The 18,267-nt window shown below is 36.0% G+C and overlaps 2 protein-coding genes across 2 annotated transcripts; one reads left to right on the top strand and one right to left on the bottom strand.

Moving 5' to 3' along the window:
- Positions 1-17: 17 nt before the first annotated feature.
- Positions 18-3,101, top strand: LOC124444899 (mitoferrin-1-like). Its single transcript, XM_046995576.1, has 4 exons — positions 18-495; positions 1,702-1,933; positions 2,263-2,319; positions 2,402-3,101. Exons 1-4 carry the CDS (start codon positions 277-279, stop codon positions 2,947-2,949), a joined length of 1,056 nt encoding a protein of 351 aa, XP_046851532.1. The 5' UTR covers positions 18-276; the 3' UTR covers positions 2,950-3,101.
- On the bottom strand, positions 2,982-8,532 carry LOC124444896 (suppressor of fused homolog). The gene is made up of 10 exons (XM_046995574.1): positions 8,172-8,532; positions 7,914-8,048; positions 7,707-7,843; positions 7,206-7,372; positions 7,056-7,141; positions 6,036-6,108; positions 5,156-5,526; positions 4,699-4,837; positions 3,720-3,788; positions 2,982-3,623 (listed from the first exon to the last, which is right to left on the bottom strand). Exons 1-10 carry the CDS (start codon positions 8,291-8,293, stop codon positions 3,555-3,557), a joined length of 1,368 nt encoding a protein of 455 aa, XP_046851530.1. The 5' UTR covers positions 8,294-8,532; the 3' UTR covers positions 2,982-3,554.
- Positions 8,533-18,267: the final 9,735 nt, after the last annotated feature.

Genomic DNA, 18,267 nt, shown 5'->3' with positions numbered 1-18,267 from the left:
AAAAATTATGTAACAAACCCGACTTGAAATTGCGGTGTTTGACGCAAGAAAATATTAGTACATTGGTCAAATGCGCTCGAAAATTTGATGTGTATTGCGAATGCTTGAAAGTTGACGGACAAATCTCGAAACACTGACCTTCACGCGAGTAAATATATTTTCCACGCGCAAAAGTCCAAAGTAAACACGAAATTTCCTTCTTGAGGGAACGTTCACAAAGTATCACGTTACCGATAAAAGTCGTACCTTCTCGTTCCACTACGATATTATTCCCGCATGGAAGAGGATCGGTTTAGTCAACCTCTAGGCCAACATGGATTGGAAATCAACTATGGAAAATGGAAAATATCGGAATTTGCAGGTTTAAGCGAGCAAATTATGGAAGAAAGTGAATATGAGTCCTTGCCGACAGATAACCTTGGTGTACTTGTGATGGCCGGTAGCTTTGCAGGAATTATGGAACATTGCGTTATGTATCCTGTGGATTTTGTAAAGGTAAGGAATGAAATGAGTTGTTTCTGCTATTTATGCGATTCTTAGTGTATTTAACAACGACTCAGTAAATCAACTTAAGGAGATTTGCTTTTCTAGTTCCCCTAATATGTCAAGTATTTTCTCGTCAAAAACTAAGGTCGTTGTTGATCTCGTTTTGGCTCAAAAATTGATCGTTTTTTGTTTCTGAGTTTCGTGGCATACTTATTGCCCTAACTTTTTAAAGTATTTCTGGTCTCGAATCGAAAAAGATATTTCATACGGTTGTCTGATATTTTGTAATGCTCATGACGTATCACATGTATAAACACTATACAGTCAATGGTAGATTGTAAAAATGCCAAAATCGAACGAAAGTACTATGTTAGGAATGTGTTATGTAATTTATAATTGTGTTATGTAATTTACAATCTGCAACACTTGCAATTCTGTACTACAATGATTTGTTTGACCTTGAATTATCCAGCTAGCACATGTATAATACATCAATGGTTCATTGAACTGTTGATAGATGAAACATATGTTGCTGGTTATGTGTCCAGTGTTGTGTCATACAAGTGTGGAAAATTTGTATTATGCACCCAAGATTTTAGGTGCTCAGTTTTTAAATCCATGCGTGGGCTTGCAAATTTTGAAAAATTATGATATTTTTGCCAAATGTGGTACTGGTATGCTACTGATTTGCAACCATCGCATTTCAGGTGTGCGAAATTTCCATAAAATCTTAAACATGAGTGCACAGTTGTCAAACTTAACTGTTTCGCTGTCATTTATTCTACATATGCAGTTTTGTCATATGTCACATGTACATACATATGAAGCTAGCTACTGGCATTTCGTACTAGCATATGTAAGATATATTATTAGCTCAACTTCATCATTTTTCAAAAGGATTACCATTGCTGATGGATTTGATCCATCTCCATTAAAGACTCAAGTTAATGCCTTGAACAGCAGGCAATGCTATTATATGAGTTGTTTGTTTCGAGGTAATTAGATTTCAGTGCAAATCTGTAAACAATAGAAAAGTGTGTGTTACATCACACAGGCAGAATGGCAGTTTGTTGAAACAAACAAAATAATATTCCTTGTTGTAAATTTCGCTAAATGAACACATTGACATTTTTTATTTTATTTCTCTCATTAAACTTGACCAGGGCAACTCAAATCGACAGATGTAAACTAAATGCAATTTTTATCAAAATACAGACTCGAATGCAAAGTTTAAGACCAGACAAAAATGCAGTTTACCAAAGTGTAAGGCACGCTTTCAAGACAATATCTGTTATGGAAGGTGGAAGGACCGTTATTCGTGGTGTGAATGTTGTAATTGCAGGTGCTGGTCCAGCACACGGAGTTTACTTTTCCTCGTATGAAGTGGCAAGAAAGGCACTTGGTAATGTGCGATCAGATTCTGGCAAGAACAATCCATTCGCTAATGGTAAGTCAAATTAAGTTCTACCTTTGTACCAAAATAACATGAAGTGCTTTTTTTTCTGACAAGCTTTGTGTGTGTTGTTTGTATGCAATTTTTTTCAATTCTCAGTTAGTCGAGCATGAAGTTTTCATGTTTAGAAGTTATTTTAAAACACAGTGATGTAGGATTGAGAACCAATTATTTTGGGTGATTTCTAGTCGAGCACTTTAGAAATTTCATATGGAACGAAATCTTTTTCAAGTCTTCAGCCTTTTCTTAGTGATAGTCCTCTAGATGCAATTTTCTAAAAACTGATGGCTTTTTTGATAAGTCAATATCATTTATTGTTTAAGCTGTGGCAGGAGCAATAGCAACTTTTTGTCATGATGCAGTCATGAATCCTGTTGATGGTATGTATTTTGAAACAATTGTGCACAATTTCTCTTGATAAATATAAAATTAGTAATGGCCATTTAATTGTTATTTTCTTAGTCATCAAGCAAAGACTTCAAATGTACGGAAGCCCTTTTCGAGGAGTCTTCGATTGTGCAAGAAGTATTTGGCAAAAGGAAGGCCTTGCTGCATTCTATCGTAGTTATACAACACAATTGATTATGAACATTCCCTTTCAAAGTTTACATTTTGTTGTGTATGAACATATGAGGGAACTTTTGAACCCTCAACACGACTATGACCCAAAGACACACCTTGTTGCCGGGGCAACTGCTGGGGCTGTAGCTGCAGCTGTTACAACCCCGTTTGATGTTGCAAAGACATTACTTAACACACAAGAAGAAAATGCTGTTGGTGTCATTGTGAGCCAAGGATACAGACAACCTTATGTAACTGGAATGATAGATGCTTTGAGGACTATCTACAAGCTTCAGGGGGGACGTGGATACTTGCAGGGGCTCCAAGCAAGAATTCTCTACCAGGCCCCATCATGTGCTATATGTTGGTCTTCATATGAATTGCTCAAGTTTTGGTTCACAAATAAAGACGATTGTTCATGCATGGAGGTCAAGAATATTTCCCAGTGAAGATATGATATGTAATATAGCATGGCGGGTGGGATGCTTTTGTTAATTTTTGATTATTAATATAGAATTCTCAGGAAAAACTATAGAATTTTATTGGACAAATATAGTATGATCTGAAATATGATCTCAATGAAATAAATCGTTGAAATGCACGAGTTTGTGAAATCGCTATCGAAATTGCCTAACGATGAAAACAGCATGGCCCAGTTCTGGTGTCTTCTTTCGTTTAATTTGTTACACTGCACATGACATTGATACACTTCGTTGCGCAATCATAAATGCCGCGCTATATGCGCTTGTTTTGATGCGCTTGATTGAAAGGTAGAACGTATCTTTCTTTGCCCCCGATATCTTGGCATTTCATTCTTTAACAATCGCCTTTGTACAACGATATTTACCTTACTGTATTTTTAAGTTAGTATTGAGAATTTTCAATTTCCAGACTAGTTCTGCGATGTACAGATGATTTCGGTTCGTTGGCTGATGTTCACGCAACTCTGAGTCCGTTTTGTTTTCATTGTTTCGAGAGGCAACATCGGTTTTCATCCATACTCTCCAGAGCTACGTATATTGCTCTGTCTAATCTCTAAAATCTAGTAAAACGTTTATTCATCCGGCAAGACCACAATTTTAAGATTTGCTTCAGGCCAACCGTACTCCTTCGGGAGAGTTACCTGAAATAGAAAATATAGGATGCTCTCTCTGTAGGGCAAAAAGTACTCTAAGTACTATATTGCTGTTTGAAAATTTGAATGAGTCGGATTTTATACCTCTACTGGATTGGCGAGCTCGTCTAGATCTTTTTCAAGCTTTCCGATAAGTTCATCCCCAACAAAAAGCTACAAACACGAAGAACTTAGGATGTAATTCTCTCGTAAGTTATGTAATGTTTCCGTATGAACCATGAGCTTATCATGCGAAATGTATCAGTACAATGTTGTCACAATAACCTTTCTAACAAAATACCACTTTTCCGTATCACTTATACTTATGTTTGAGAAAAACGTCGCGTTGGGGCTATTCTAACGTGACAATCCCACTGTAATTCTGTTAGTCGCCTTTAAGCGTCGACGATAATTAAAACCGCACTAACTATGGGATATTCATATATGCTGTTATAGTTTTTCACTAACTATGGGATATTCATATATGCTGTTATAGTTTTTCACTAACTATGGGATATTCATATATGCTGTTATAGTTTTTCACTAACTATGGGATATTCATATATGCTGTTGTAGTTTTTCACTAACTATGGGATATTCATATATGCTGTTGTAGTTTTTAACTAACTATGGGATATTCATATATGCTGTTATAGTTTTTCACTAACTATGGGATATTCATATATGCTGTTATAGTTTTTCACTAACTATGGGATATTCATATATGCTGTTATAGTTTTTCACTAACTATGGGATATTCATATATGCTGTTATAGTTTTTCACTATCCTTAAAGATAGAAAGGCAAATGTCTCACCCACAAAAATGAACGTCTGCAAAGTCTTTTTAATAAGTGCCATGCACTCTTTGAACTTCGATATGGCAAAGTAATGAAAAATACAGAAAATAAATCATCCAATATTCTTAATTTAAAATGAAATATCATGCATATTAATATGCTATAACACATCATGCATGTAAGGTTTGAAGTGTTTCCGTAAAAACCATATTTCAGAGAATCCCCCACACGAAAATATCTCTACACTGTTGCATGATGACAATGTCCGGTACAGGAACTAACGTACCTGTAACCAGTTTCCACATGCTGAGTAGGGATGATCCTTGTTTGCAATTGATCCGGTTACGGATCCCGAAACAAGAGTAATTGCGATATCTGTACTTGAACTTTGAAATGTAAAATGTCTACCATGTCGCAAGCGTCCCCTAAACAATAACAACGTTAGACGAGATAAATCTTTAGTAATTAAAATTGCATGCTATTTTTAGAATATTATACGCCACTGAAGTTCCCCTTAGGAATATGAACACCATTCTTTAAGGTTCCTACTTTAGTCATATTTTCCATAGTTTTCTGAACAGCACTGTCAAAAACTCTACCCGCACCGATCTACTACCGCTTAAAAAGTGCCTTCTTTGATTATTTTTTTTCCACCAGCAAAATGACGTTAAAATGCGCGTTCGTAAATTCACATAAGACCAAAGTCTTGTGCCTGAGTTTTCCCATTGTTTGAAGACACGCACCTGAAGGCCAGCGGTAATAGGGTAGCGGCTTCAATGTTCAACCTTACACACACACCACGACATGATCGCGTTCTACTGATCTCGCTTGTCGCTGAACTACAAGCAGAGCTGCGCTCTAAAGGCGCTTCGGATTTATAATGCTGTTTGGGAAATGTACTTGTGGCGTCAATGGGCGGGAGGATGGCGAATTTATTGAAGTGATGATTTCGCGTTGCATCCGTCATGCGCGGTGCTTGAATGATGCTTGATGAAACGTTGTAACCTGAGTCGTTTGAATTGTTTCTATTATCTTTAAGCTCTTCCCAATAGCATTTCGCGTTCACGCCACTCAACGTTGATCCTTCACGTTCAAGTCCTCGCGTTACCTCTTCCTACATGCGCACATATATGTATCACATTATCAATATTATTCTTTACTGGACATTATAATATGAAGTCTCTCAGTTTATTCATTAAGAATCGTGGGCAATTAATATAAAGAAAAACAGGTAAAAGTTGATTGCCAGAGTGAAACGTACCTATATGAACCTAAATGTACTCAAGCGTATATGAATTTACCTTAACCTACCCAAATGTACCTAGATGCACCTACATGCATCTAAACGTACCAAGGGTTCCAAAATGTACCTAAATGTTCCTAAATGTAGCTAAACGTACCCAAATGTTCCTACATGTACCTGAATGTTATTCAAGCAAATGTAATATCTGCAAGTAAATACGATATTTGACTTTCAATGAAATAATTCAGGAGATGTTGAATTTGAATGTAATAGGTTTTTTCAAAGATGTTTATCCGATAAAGCATGTTCCTTTAACTATTTGCTTTATATTCCATATCGTTATAAGCATATGCTGTATGAAAATCTTCATGAAAACTTACTTGTAGAGATGGTTCGAGTTCAAACACGCTCTCAATCCTTTCCATGTCTGTTATTAACCATGGACCACCTGCGCTGGGATTAAGAAAGAATACGAAACACAGATTTACAGTAAACATCCGCATGGTTTTAGGTGGACTGTTTCACAGGCTTTTTTTTACGACGTATAACTATGACCAAATCTTAAAACAACCCCTCCAAACTTATCTTTGTGTAAAAAAACGCTTGTGGTATAGTCTCTCTAACATTTGGACCAAGGTCTGAACAGACTTTACTGTTTACATTCACAGTACATGGAACGAATAGCATTGTCGCTCCATTGAAAATTATTATGTTACTTCCGTGATTGCCTTAATGGCAGCAAAGCCAATTTACATTTTCTGACCAATAGGAACGTTGAAGAATCATTGAGAAGAGGTCGTACTATTGGTTCCATATACTGTGGTCTATAACGGTTAAAACGGTTTAACAATATTCTATTTATTAAATTGCAATTTGCCAAACCTTAGCCGTAGCTTTCATTTTTTTGTGCAAGCGCAAATTGCTCTTGATGCAAACACGAACCGAATGAAAATGTATGCGGGGCGTGATAAGGCAAAGCAAAAACTCAAGACGTCTTTTTTCAGTGACGTAGCCATTCAACATGTTCTAGTCCTGGGGCCGGTTGCACGAAACCTGGATAGCGTTATTCAGTGGATAGCAAATTTTTGTGAACGTTCGTAAAATCTCTTGTAAGAGAAAAATGTACGATTTGAACTGTGCAATCACTGAATTAATACATTGTTTCGAAGATTACAAAATTTCTTTGAAGAAAAATACAAACATCTTTTTTACAAGTTTGAAAATTTCGCTATCCAACGGATAACGCTATCCAGGCTTCGCGCAACCGTCCCCTGCAATGTAAGGTTAAGTTAAGATAACATTCATTTATTAGAAATCTTTTGTTTCACACTACGCGAGCCTAGAAAAATTTGAGTAACGTGACTATATAAACGGGCCGGCTACACTACTGTCTATCTTACTATGGTATGCGTCGTAACAAATCTAGAGTAGAAAATCCATTCCACTGTTGGGCAGCGCACAGTTCATCGTCACATACCCCAACCATCTGCAATGATCAAGTTTAGCAATCAGCGTCGAAGAACATCGTTGACATAAATTGTTTTCCTAACCTGTACGAATTGTAGCGTTCCCAAACTTGATTGCGTTTTTGTAAGCTGAGGATCTTCGGCCAAGAGTATATGTCGTATGTGGGAGTTGTTGGTCGTTTGAGATCGCGAGTGCGTGCGATCCAACGGAATGTTCCACGAAACATGATCGCCTACTTGTAAATTGTTATCTAGAAAAAAGGTGAGTAACTGACCATCAGTGGTTGACACTCTACGAAATATTTGAGGGTGACTGCCCTCCCCTACGTCCCTAGTGTGTCCTTTTGGATCCCATTGTCGTTGAAATTTTGCATGAATGAGTCTAAAGATAATGTATAGGTAATTTAGTAACAAGCAACATTACAAATACATTTATGACATCTTGGGATTGCAATAGTGAGATGTTTGTAAACTGGTGTGAAGTGCTTGGCTGAGTAAGAAATCCCCCAGCATCCCCACCCAACCCCCATTATGATAATCTACTCATATTGAAAACTTGAAATATAATAAAGAGGAATGATGAACCTGTTCGGAAAACATATTTCGCCAGTTCTTGCATAAGCTCTGCCGGCCATGATGGAGGCATCATTTGTCCAGGTACTTTTTTCAGTCGAAATGTCAATTCAAAGCCATAACCGCTCAAACCATGTGGGCCATGGAAACTAGTGACACACATTTAATGAGAATGATCATTCCCGAATAGAAGGTTAACTAATAATGCAATGTCCTTACTCATGTACTCGACCATCACCATGGAGATCAGAAAGACCAGAACTGATGTAATGCCAGTGTGGTGGTATACCATGAAGGGGATCCCCAGGATTTGAAAACATGCTTATAAAGTCTAGTGGATCTGGACCACCTAACCTGTTTGGTATTCAGAAGATATTGTATGAGGTAACATCTAAAGTCTTTAACCAAAACTATTAGTTTCTTTGTCTCTGTTAATGAATTGTGATATGAAATTATTGAGTCTAAAGATTGACATACCAATATTTTACAAGTGCTGTCACTTGAAGTGGATTTGTTTGTTCTGGGTACGCTTTGCGTAAAGCTGAATAGATCGTCGATAATCCTGGTGGAGTTGGCACGCAAGGCGGAGGAAGATCCATGTTTTTCCACAAATATTGAAAGCCGTTTGTATATGCGCTGTGATTTATGCGCCTAATTAACAATTCTTGCGCTTATATTCGTTGTATTTCCGCTTGGCGCATTGTACTTCTTTTCTTACTCGGTGTTGAGGTAGGTATTAAAACCTGGCTATTGCGTCGGAGAAATTAAACAAAAAATAGCGTTTTATAAATACGTACTTTTCGATGGACTAACTTTCCTGTCTGTGATAAAAATTTCGAAGTCTTTCAAATTTAGTGTTTCCACAACGAACATTTCAAACTTCTTTGACAATGCCCCTAAAAAATTCCCTTGTATTTCTTTGAAATAGGATGTGATTTTCTGGACTTTGATTTGTTTGCTCAAATCACTTTGTTAGGATGAAGTTGAAAAAAGGGCATAGGAACTTGGGGACATGAAGTACCCCCCGGGATCGCTAAAACTAGGGGGGCCTTCGAAATTTATAGGGTCGTGGAGTCATGGTTAAAATGTGTGCAAAATTTATTTTTCATCTTTCAAATTTATATTTTATTTGTAGGCATGACCAAATACTATTTTTAGGAAATATGCTATCATATAAAATTTAAAAAACCAGATAGAAGTCTGCCAAAAATGTAATAGAGTTAAGAGTGGTCTTTTCCAGCCGTCAAGGGGATCAGAATTTTTTAAATTTTCGTATGATTTTGCAACAACCTTCTATTTAAAAAGTTTCAAAATCCAGGATTTTTTGAAATGACGATTCATGACATGACGACTTTTTTAAACGCCATTGTCTCCTATATTAAAAAAGGTACACAAAGGTAGACATAAAGGTAGACATAAAGGTAGACATAAAGATAGACACAAAGGTAGACACAAAGGTGCACATAAAGATAGACACAAAGGTAGACATAAGAGTAGACATAAAGGTAAACACAAAGGTAGACATAAAGATAGAAACAAAGGCAGACATAAAGGTAGACATAAAGGTGGACATAAAGGTAGACATAAAAGTAGACATAAAGGTAGACACAAATGTAGACATAAAGGTAGACATAAAGGTGGACATAAAGGTAGACATAAAGGTGGACATAAAGGTTGACATAAAGGTGGACATAAAGGTTGACATAAGACATAAAGGTAGACATAAAGGTGGACATAAAGGTGGACATAAAGGACATAAAGGTAGACATAAAGGTGGACATAAAGGAAGACATAAAGGTGGACATAAAGGTGGACGTAAAGGTAGACATAAAAGTAGACATAAAGGTTGACATAAAAGTACACATAAAGGTAGACACAAATGTAGACATAAAGGTAGACATAAAGGTACGTGTTCTACGTGTTGAGCCTGTTTCACACAAAGTGAAATACAAAAACTATAACAAAAAATGAAACAAAGGCAATCAACGAAGCATGTGAAATAGTCAATTATACAAGTGCAATTAAAAAAAGAACAAAAAACTATTTAAATAAAAATCACAATTTCTTTGTTTTTGTAAACCTCTAAGGCAAAAGATATAAAAGTCTAATCGTTCAAGCTTATGATCAGACACGTGTGAACCAAGCACAAGGTAAGGTCTAAATATTTAACACCAAAGCCTATAAAAGTACCGCTGAATTCAGAGTTGGGAATTAACGGAACAGAAGTAAATGCAATGGCTGAGAGTGTGAGAAATGGAAGTACACAGGAAGAAGAGATAGCAATGATTGGCGCTTTCAAATTACTCGAAAACTGATGATAACTTGGGCGATGAACCGGTCGAGAGCAAGCTGAAATATTTACCGATATTTATGAGACCGCATGTAGGACGACTATTATGTCAAGTTTGGAAGTGATTCTCAACGAAACTCCACTTTACACTGCAAGCTATCAATGCAGAGTTACAACAACGTCCACCAAGAAAGCTATTTGTCAGTGGGTAAACTTCACCATATTTAAGCATATAAAAGGCATGCTGTTTATGTTGAATCGACCATTTCTTGTAAAACAACGTCATGACTGTATAAAGTGTTCTCAAAGAACAGTTAAAATTTGCTCCACATGGACAGGATTTAGAGAAGAATATGAATATAATATTTGAACATCGAGAAGCCATGGCCGAGTACTGGGGATAAATACTACCGTAAAATATGCTGTCAAAAAAGAAGAAATGTAATCGTTTGTGTGCTTGACCCTATCTACCCAAATATTCACGGCATTGCAGTGCGAAAATGGTCAATGTCTATTCTACGAATGGCTTTGTAAGAAAGTCGAAAATTTACAGTTTCTATCCACGTCCTGTTTTAAGTGATATGTTGTATTCTCAACAAGTATTGTACAGCTGCTGAAACAAATCTGTACCGGCTAACCTTAGTGAAATATTGTACAGATACCAAAATTATGCAGACATACTTTCTTCGACGTCTCACAAGAGGATAACCCATGGTTAGAAACTATTAATGTATTGCTGTCGTGTGACCAGACAAACACTAAATGATGATGTCCTACAGCGAAATGCTTTTCGATTTATCTCTAGAGTTGTTGTGAAAATGTCAATGGTTAGAAATTCGATGCTACAAATGCGTGGTTTGTTTTCTTGATTGTCACTTCACGAAAAAAATATTTTTTTAAATCATACTTCAAGCATCTATTACCGTAAATGGACTAAATTTTCCATCTGTTTCCAACGCACTCACTGATCGACAGCAGCCGCAAAAAGAAATCTGCATTGCTAGCCGTAAGAAAACGTGCTGCTTTTGAAAGACTTACTTGTCTTTATCATTTTCAAGAGAAGACATAAGTAACTATAAATGTATTGCTAATGTATTACCAAACTAACATTAATATAAATGTATATATTTGTACTACTCTTTCAATCTTTTTATCAACACTCCTTCTTCGTCTAATTTTTACGAATATGATTTTTGGTTTGTTGCTTTATCTTTAGCTGGAAGTGATCTGTTATAATTTTGATTCGAGACCTTCAATGGTCTATTTTTTTGCATTAAATACTTCAAGGTAGGAATGGCACTTTAAAATGACCAGGTGTCTTCAACGAACTCTCTGGTCTAGTGGATAGACACAACCTTTCGAGGTTGAGAGTGGAGGTTCGAACCCTGTCTGGAATAAGATGTAACTATGCTAAGGATGAATAAGAAATAGGAAAATAAGGAAATAGTGCTGGTTAATAGAACAAAATGGGATTTCTATTACTAAACTTTTCGAGAATGGAATGCGACACTTAGTATAAATTCAGAAAAAACGCTCTCCGATGAGAAGGAGAGCGAAGAAAAAAGATAGGATCCCATGCAAAAACCACTCTTAAAAACTAAGTCTTTTGCTCAAATTTTTATGACTCCCTGTGATCAGGGAGTTATTTTTTTAAATTTTGAAAAGTCAGGAAACCCAAGAGCAAACAGAACGCCCTAATCATCCCTTTCTTACTTCCAGGCACTCGTTCCTCAGTTCGACTTTCTGTCTTCCACATCCGCCGCGTACACCTGCCAAGTGTGTTGGCAGAGGGGCGAACCAAGGATCTGGTGCACCGGAGGTCATTGATGTCGAACTAAACGCTCAACATCGGCCAGTTGAGCTAACCGCTCATCATCGAAAGCTCTATGTTTTTTGGAGTATTTGTTAAATTTTTTCAATGTGAAGCGAAAGAAAAGTAGAAGGTCTTGAGCCTTAGATGGTCTTGAACCCGAGAAGGTGAGATCACTGCACCGGCATCTCTACCACTCGGCCAGACGGGTGAATTGGAAAAGCGGTTAAAACATGTCAAGTGCTTCTGACAAAACAACATTGCCTTCTTTTTTGAGGCTCGTATTTTATACTGTGTTTAACTTGTTCTTCGTCGCCATCATTGCAAAGGTGAAGAAAGGGACTTACTACGAATTTTAGCTGTCTAACTCTAACATTACTGGAGAATAAATGTTAACACAGAAAGGAGGAAGACTAATAAAGTATGCACAATGTCAGACATTGCCATGTGGTAAATCAAAACAACAACGCGCATGTTCGTAGTCAATTTAATGGCGCTGGGAGTTTCTAACTTGTCTGTTCAAAGATAAATAACATATTTTTAACCATCATGCATGATAATATTTTAATGGTTTCTACAAAAGCATATGGTACCTACAGAACAGTATCCACTTACTAATTCATAGTCTATTCAAGTCTTTTTGTCATTTTACAATCTTGCCATGTCCTGAGTGTCATCATTTAAAATATAGTCAATGTAATCAATATAACCAATGTGGTTTTTGTCTACATTTGTGTCTACCTTTGTGTCTACCTTTTCATAGGACAAAGTTCTCATTTTGTTGAACACAACAATTGAAAAATTAGTCATTTCATAGTCGAAAGTATTGGAAGTAATCGAAGCTAGTCAATTCACGCGATGCCATGTGGTAAATCAGGGCAGTGACGAGCATGTCTTTGGTCATTTTTTCCGATGCAATGGCGTCGAGATCATTTGACTTTATGTTTGAACTAACTGAACTATTTTTATCGTCATACGCACCAAGAATATTCTTTTCACCGTTGGTTTTGGTTGCACGCAGACAAGAGTTAAATAGCAAGGACAAAGAAACCTATGAAATAACGTCTTTTTATGATATCGTCTTTTATGCAATGACAGCTTTTTCTCTTTTATGTAATCGATTACATCTTTTTCTCTTTTTATTCGTGCATTTTCACAAATTTTCACATTTTTTACACAAAGATTATAATTCACCGGAATTTTATTAAAAGGCTATACTTGACGCATTTTCACAAGTTTTCACACTTTTTCACAATAGACTATAATTCAATCATTTTTACAAAGATAGACACAAAGGTAGACACAAAGGTAGACATAAAGGTAGACATAAAGGTTGACACAAAGGTAGACACAAAGGTAGACACAAACAAGGTAGATAATTCATGCATTTTCACAAATTTTCACACTTTTTCACAAAAGACTATAATTCAATCATTTTCACAAAGATAGACATAAAAGTAGACACAACGCTAAACATAGATAGACATAAGATAGACATAAAAGTAGACATACATAGACATACATAGACATACATAGACTAAGATAGACATAAAAGTAGACATACATAGACATAAAAGTAGACACAAAGGTAGACACAAAGGTAGACATAAAGGTAGACACAAAGGTAGACAGAAAGGTAGACACAAAGGTAAACACAAAGGTAGACATAAATATACACATAAAGGTAGACACAAAGGTAGACACAAACAAGGTAGATAATTCATGCATTTTCACAAATTTTCACATTTTTTCACTAAAAGGCTATAATTCATGCATTTTCACAAGTTTTCACATTCTTTCACAAAATACACTATAATTCATGCATTTTCACATTTTTTCACTAAAAGATTATAATTCATGCATTTTCACAAATTTTCATATTTTTTCACTAAAAGACTATAATTCGTGCATTTTCACAAATTTTCACATTTTTTCACTAAAAGACTATAATTCATGCATTTTCCCAAATTTTCATATTTTTTCACAAAAGGATTATAATTCATGCATTTTCACAAATTTTCACCTCTTTTCAAAAAACACACTATAATTCATGCATTTTAACAAATTTTCACATTTTTTCACACAAAGACTATATTTCACTGAATTCAATGCATGAATTATAGTCTTTTTTGTGAAAAAGTGTGAAAATTTGTGAAAATGCGTGAATAGAAAAAGAAAAAGCTGTAATCGATTACATAGAAGAGAAAAAGATGTAATCGATTACATAGAAAAGAAAAAGCTGTAATGGATTACATAGAAGAGAAAAAGATGTAATCGATTATATAGAAAAGAAAAAGCTGTAATCGATTACATAGAAGAGAAAAAGATGTAATGGATTACATAGAAGAGAAAAAGATGTAATCGATTACATAGAAGAGAAAAAGATGTAATCGATTACATAGAAAAGAAAAAGCTGTAATCGATTATATAGAAAGAGAAAAAGATGTAATGGATTACATAGAAGAGAAAAAGATGTAATCGATTACATAGAAAAAGAAAAAGCTGTCATTGCATAAAAGACGATATCATAAAAAGACGTCATTTCATAGGTTTCTTTGTCCTTGCTATTTAACTCTTGTCTGTGTGCAACCAAAACCAACGGTGAAAAGAATATTGTTGGTGCGTATGACGATAAAAAATAGTTCAGTTAGTTCAAACATAAAGTCAAATGATCTCGACGCCATTGCATCGGGAAAAATGATCAAAGACATGTCATTGCTTGTCACTGCCCTTATTTACCTTATGGCATAGCGTGAATTGACTACCTTCGATTACTTCGAATACTCGACTATGAAATAACTAATTTTTCAATTGTTGTGTTCAACAAAATGAGAACTTTGTCATATGAAAATGTAGACACAAAGTTAGACAAGAAGGTAGACACAAAGATAGACACAAATGTAGACAAAAACCACATTGGCTATATTGAATAAATTGACTATATTTTAAATGATGACACTCAAGGCAAGGCAAGATTTTAAAATGACAAAAAGACTTGAATAGACAACTCCGACGAATTCTTAAGTGGATACCGTTCTGTAGGAACCATATGCTTTTGAAGTAATCATTACAATATTATCATGCATGATGGAAAGAAATATTTTATTTAAGTTTGAACAGACAAGTTAGAAACTCCTAGCGCCATTAAATTGACTACGAACATGCGCGTTGTTTTTCTGATTTACCACATGGCAATGTCTGACATTGTGCATACTTTATTGGTCTTCCTCCTTTCGGTTATATCATTTATTCTCCTGCAATGTTAGAGTTGAACAACTATAATGCCTAGTGAGTCTCTTTCTTCATCTTTGCAATGATGGTGACGAAGAACAAAATAAACACAGTATTAAAAGTGAGCCTCAAGAGAAATGAAGGCAATGTCGTTTAGTCCAAAACACTTGACATGTTTTAAACAGTTTTCCAATTCACCCGTCTGGCCGAGTGGTAAAGATGACGGTGCAGTGCTCTCACTTTCTCGGGTTCAAGACCATCTAAGGTTCAAGACCTTCTACTTTTCTTTCGCTTCACATTGAAAAAATTTAACAAATACTCCAAAAAACATAGAGCTTTCGATGATGAGCGGTTAGCTCAACTGGCCGATGTTGGGCGTTTAGTTCGACATCAATGACCTCCGGTGCACAAGATCCTTGGTTCGCCCCTCTGCCAACACACTTGGCAGGTGTACGCGGCGGATGTGGAAGACAGAAAGTCGAACTGAGGAACGAGTGCCTGGAAGTAAGAAAGGGATGATTAGGGCGTTCTGTTTGCTCTTGGGTTTCCTGACTTTTCAAAATTTAAAAAAATAACTCCCTGATCACAGGGAGTCATAAAAAAATTTGAGCAAAAGACTTAGTTTTTTTAAGAGTGGTTTTTTGCATGGGATCCTATCTTTTTTTTTCGCTCTCCTTCTCATCGGAGAGCGAATTTTTCTGAATTTATACTAAGTGTCGCATTCCATTCTCGAAAAGTTTAGTAATAGAAATCCCATTTTTGTTCTATTAACCAGCACTATTTCCTTATTTTCCTATTTCTTATTCATCCTTAGCATAGTTACATCTTATTCCAGACAGGGCTCGAACCTCCACTCTCAACCTCGAAAGGTTGTGTCTATCCACTAGACCAGAGAGTTCGTTGAAGACACCTGGTCATTTTAAAGTGCCATTCCTACCTTGAAGGATTTAATGCAAAAAAATAGACCATTGAAGGACTCGAATCAAAATTATAGCAGAACACTTCCAGCTAAAGATAAAGCAACAAACCAAAAATCACATTCGTAAAAATTACACGAAGAAGGAGTGTACATATATAGAGTGAAAGAGTTGTACAAATATATACATTTATATTAATGTTAGTTTAATAATACATTAGTAAAACATCTATAGTTACTTATGTCTTCTTTAGAAAATGAAAGAGACAAGTGTTTCAAAAGCAGCACGTTTTCTTACGGCTAAGCCATGCAGATTTCTTTTAGCGGCTGCTGTCGATATTAGCTTTATCAACCCAATGGCACTTGTCGTAGTTCACTCGTAGTAATTTAATTCGTAATAATTCCGCTTTGACATTTAATAATTTGCGTGCAATCCACGCTGAGAATATCGTTCAGTCAACAGCAAATTCTTTCCCAACATCAACGTTGACGTTTATCTAAATTTCTAGCTGTTGATCGGTTTATATACCCAAATTCTTCTCGACAAATGCTCACTTTGTTAAGTTCAATTTCATCGTTGTTCTGCCATTGCACTTGCTGTCGTTGTTTCCTGTTCACCTTTTAGTCGGGCTGTTTAGATGTAACATGCTTTATTATGTATGTATCGTACACAGGTGATTCCAAAGAGTTTTTTCTTCAAAACGATTCTTTCTTGCGACTCGATATGCGACTAACACCACCAAAAACACCTAATTATAAAAAGAAATACACAAAACAAAATTACTTTTTTTTAACGTAAGACTAACACAATCACAAACAGCAAGGATTAAAGCAACATCACACTATGACTAATACTATCACTATCACCATCACAAACACCAAGACCAACATCAGTATTAAGACCTACACCACACTAAGACTAACACAATCACAAACAGCAAGGATTAGAGCAACATCACACTATGACTAATACTATCACTATCACCATCACAAACACCAAGACCAACATCAGTATTAAGACCTACACCACACTAAGACTAACACAATCACAAACAGCAAGGATTATACCAACATCACACTATGACTAATACTATCACTATCACCATCACAAACACCAAGACCAACATCAGTATTAAGACCTACACCACACTAAGACTAACACAATCACAAACAGCAAGGATTAGAGCAACATCACACTATGACTAATACTATCACTATCACCATCACAAACACCAAGACCAACATCAGTATTAAGACCTACACCGCACTAAGACTAACACAATCACAAACAGCAAGGATTAAAGCAACATCACACTATGACTAATACTATCACTATCACCATCACAAACACCAAGACCAACATAAGTATTAAGACCTACACTGCACTAAGACTAACACAATCACAAACAGCAAGGATTAAAGCAACATCACACTATGACTAATACTATCACTATCACCATCACAAACACCAAGACCAAGACTAACATCAGTATTAAGACCTACACCACACTAAGACTAACACAATCACAAACAGCAAGGATTAGACCAACATCACACTATGACTAATACTATCACTATCACCATCACAAACACCAAGACCAAGACCAACATCAGTATTAAGACCTACACCACACTAAGACTAACACAATCACAAACAGCAAGGATTAGAGCAACATCACACTATGACTAATACTATCACTATCACCATCACAAACACCAAGACTAACATCAGTAATAAGACCTACACCACACTAAGACTAACACAATCACAAACAGCAAGGATTAGACCAACATCACACTATGACTAATACTATCACTATCACCATCACAAACACCAAGACCAACATCAGTATTAAGACCTACACCACACTAAGACTAACACAATCACAAACAGCAAGGATTAGAGCAACATCACACTATGACTAATACTATCACTATCACCATCACAAACACCAAGACCAACATCAGTATTAAGACCTACACCGCACTAAGACTAACACAATCACAAACAGCAAGGATTAAAGCAACATCACACTATGACTAATACTATCACTATCACCATCACAAACACCAAGACCAACATAAGTATTAAGACCTACACTGCACTAAGACTAACACAATCACAAACAGCAAGGATTGAAGCAACATCAAACTATGACTAATACTATCACTATCACCATCACAAACATCAAGAGCAAGACTAACATCAGTAATAAGACCTACACCACACTAACACTAACACAATCACAAACAGCAAGAATTAAAGCAACATCACACTATGACTAATACTATCACTATCACCATCACAAACACCAAGACCAACATC

Source organism: Xenia sp. Carnegie-2017, unplaced genomic scaffold, assembly GCF_021976095.1.
Source record: "Xenia sp. Carnegie-2017 unplaced genomic scaffold, XeniaSp_v1 HiC_scaffold_21, whole genome shotgun sequence".
In the NCBI taxonomy this organism is placed as follows: Eukaryota; Metazoa; Cnidaria; class Anthozoa; order Malacalcyonacea; family Xeniidae; genus Xenia; species Xenia sp. Carnegie-2017.
The sequence above is the reverse complement of the archived record's forward strand: the minus strand, read 5'-3'. Positions and strand labels throughout refer to the sequence as shown.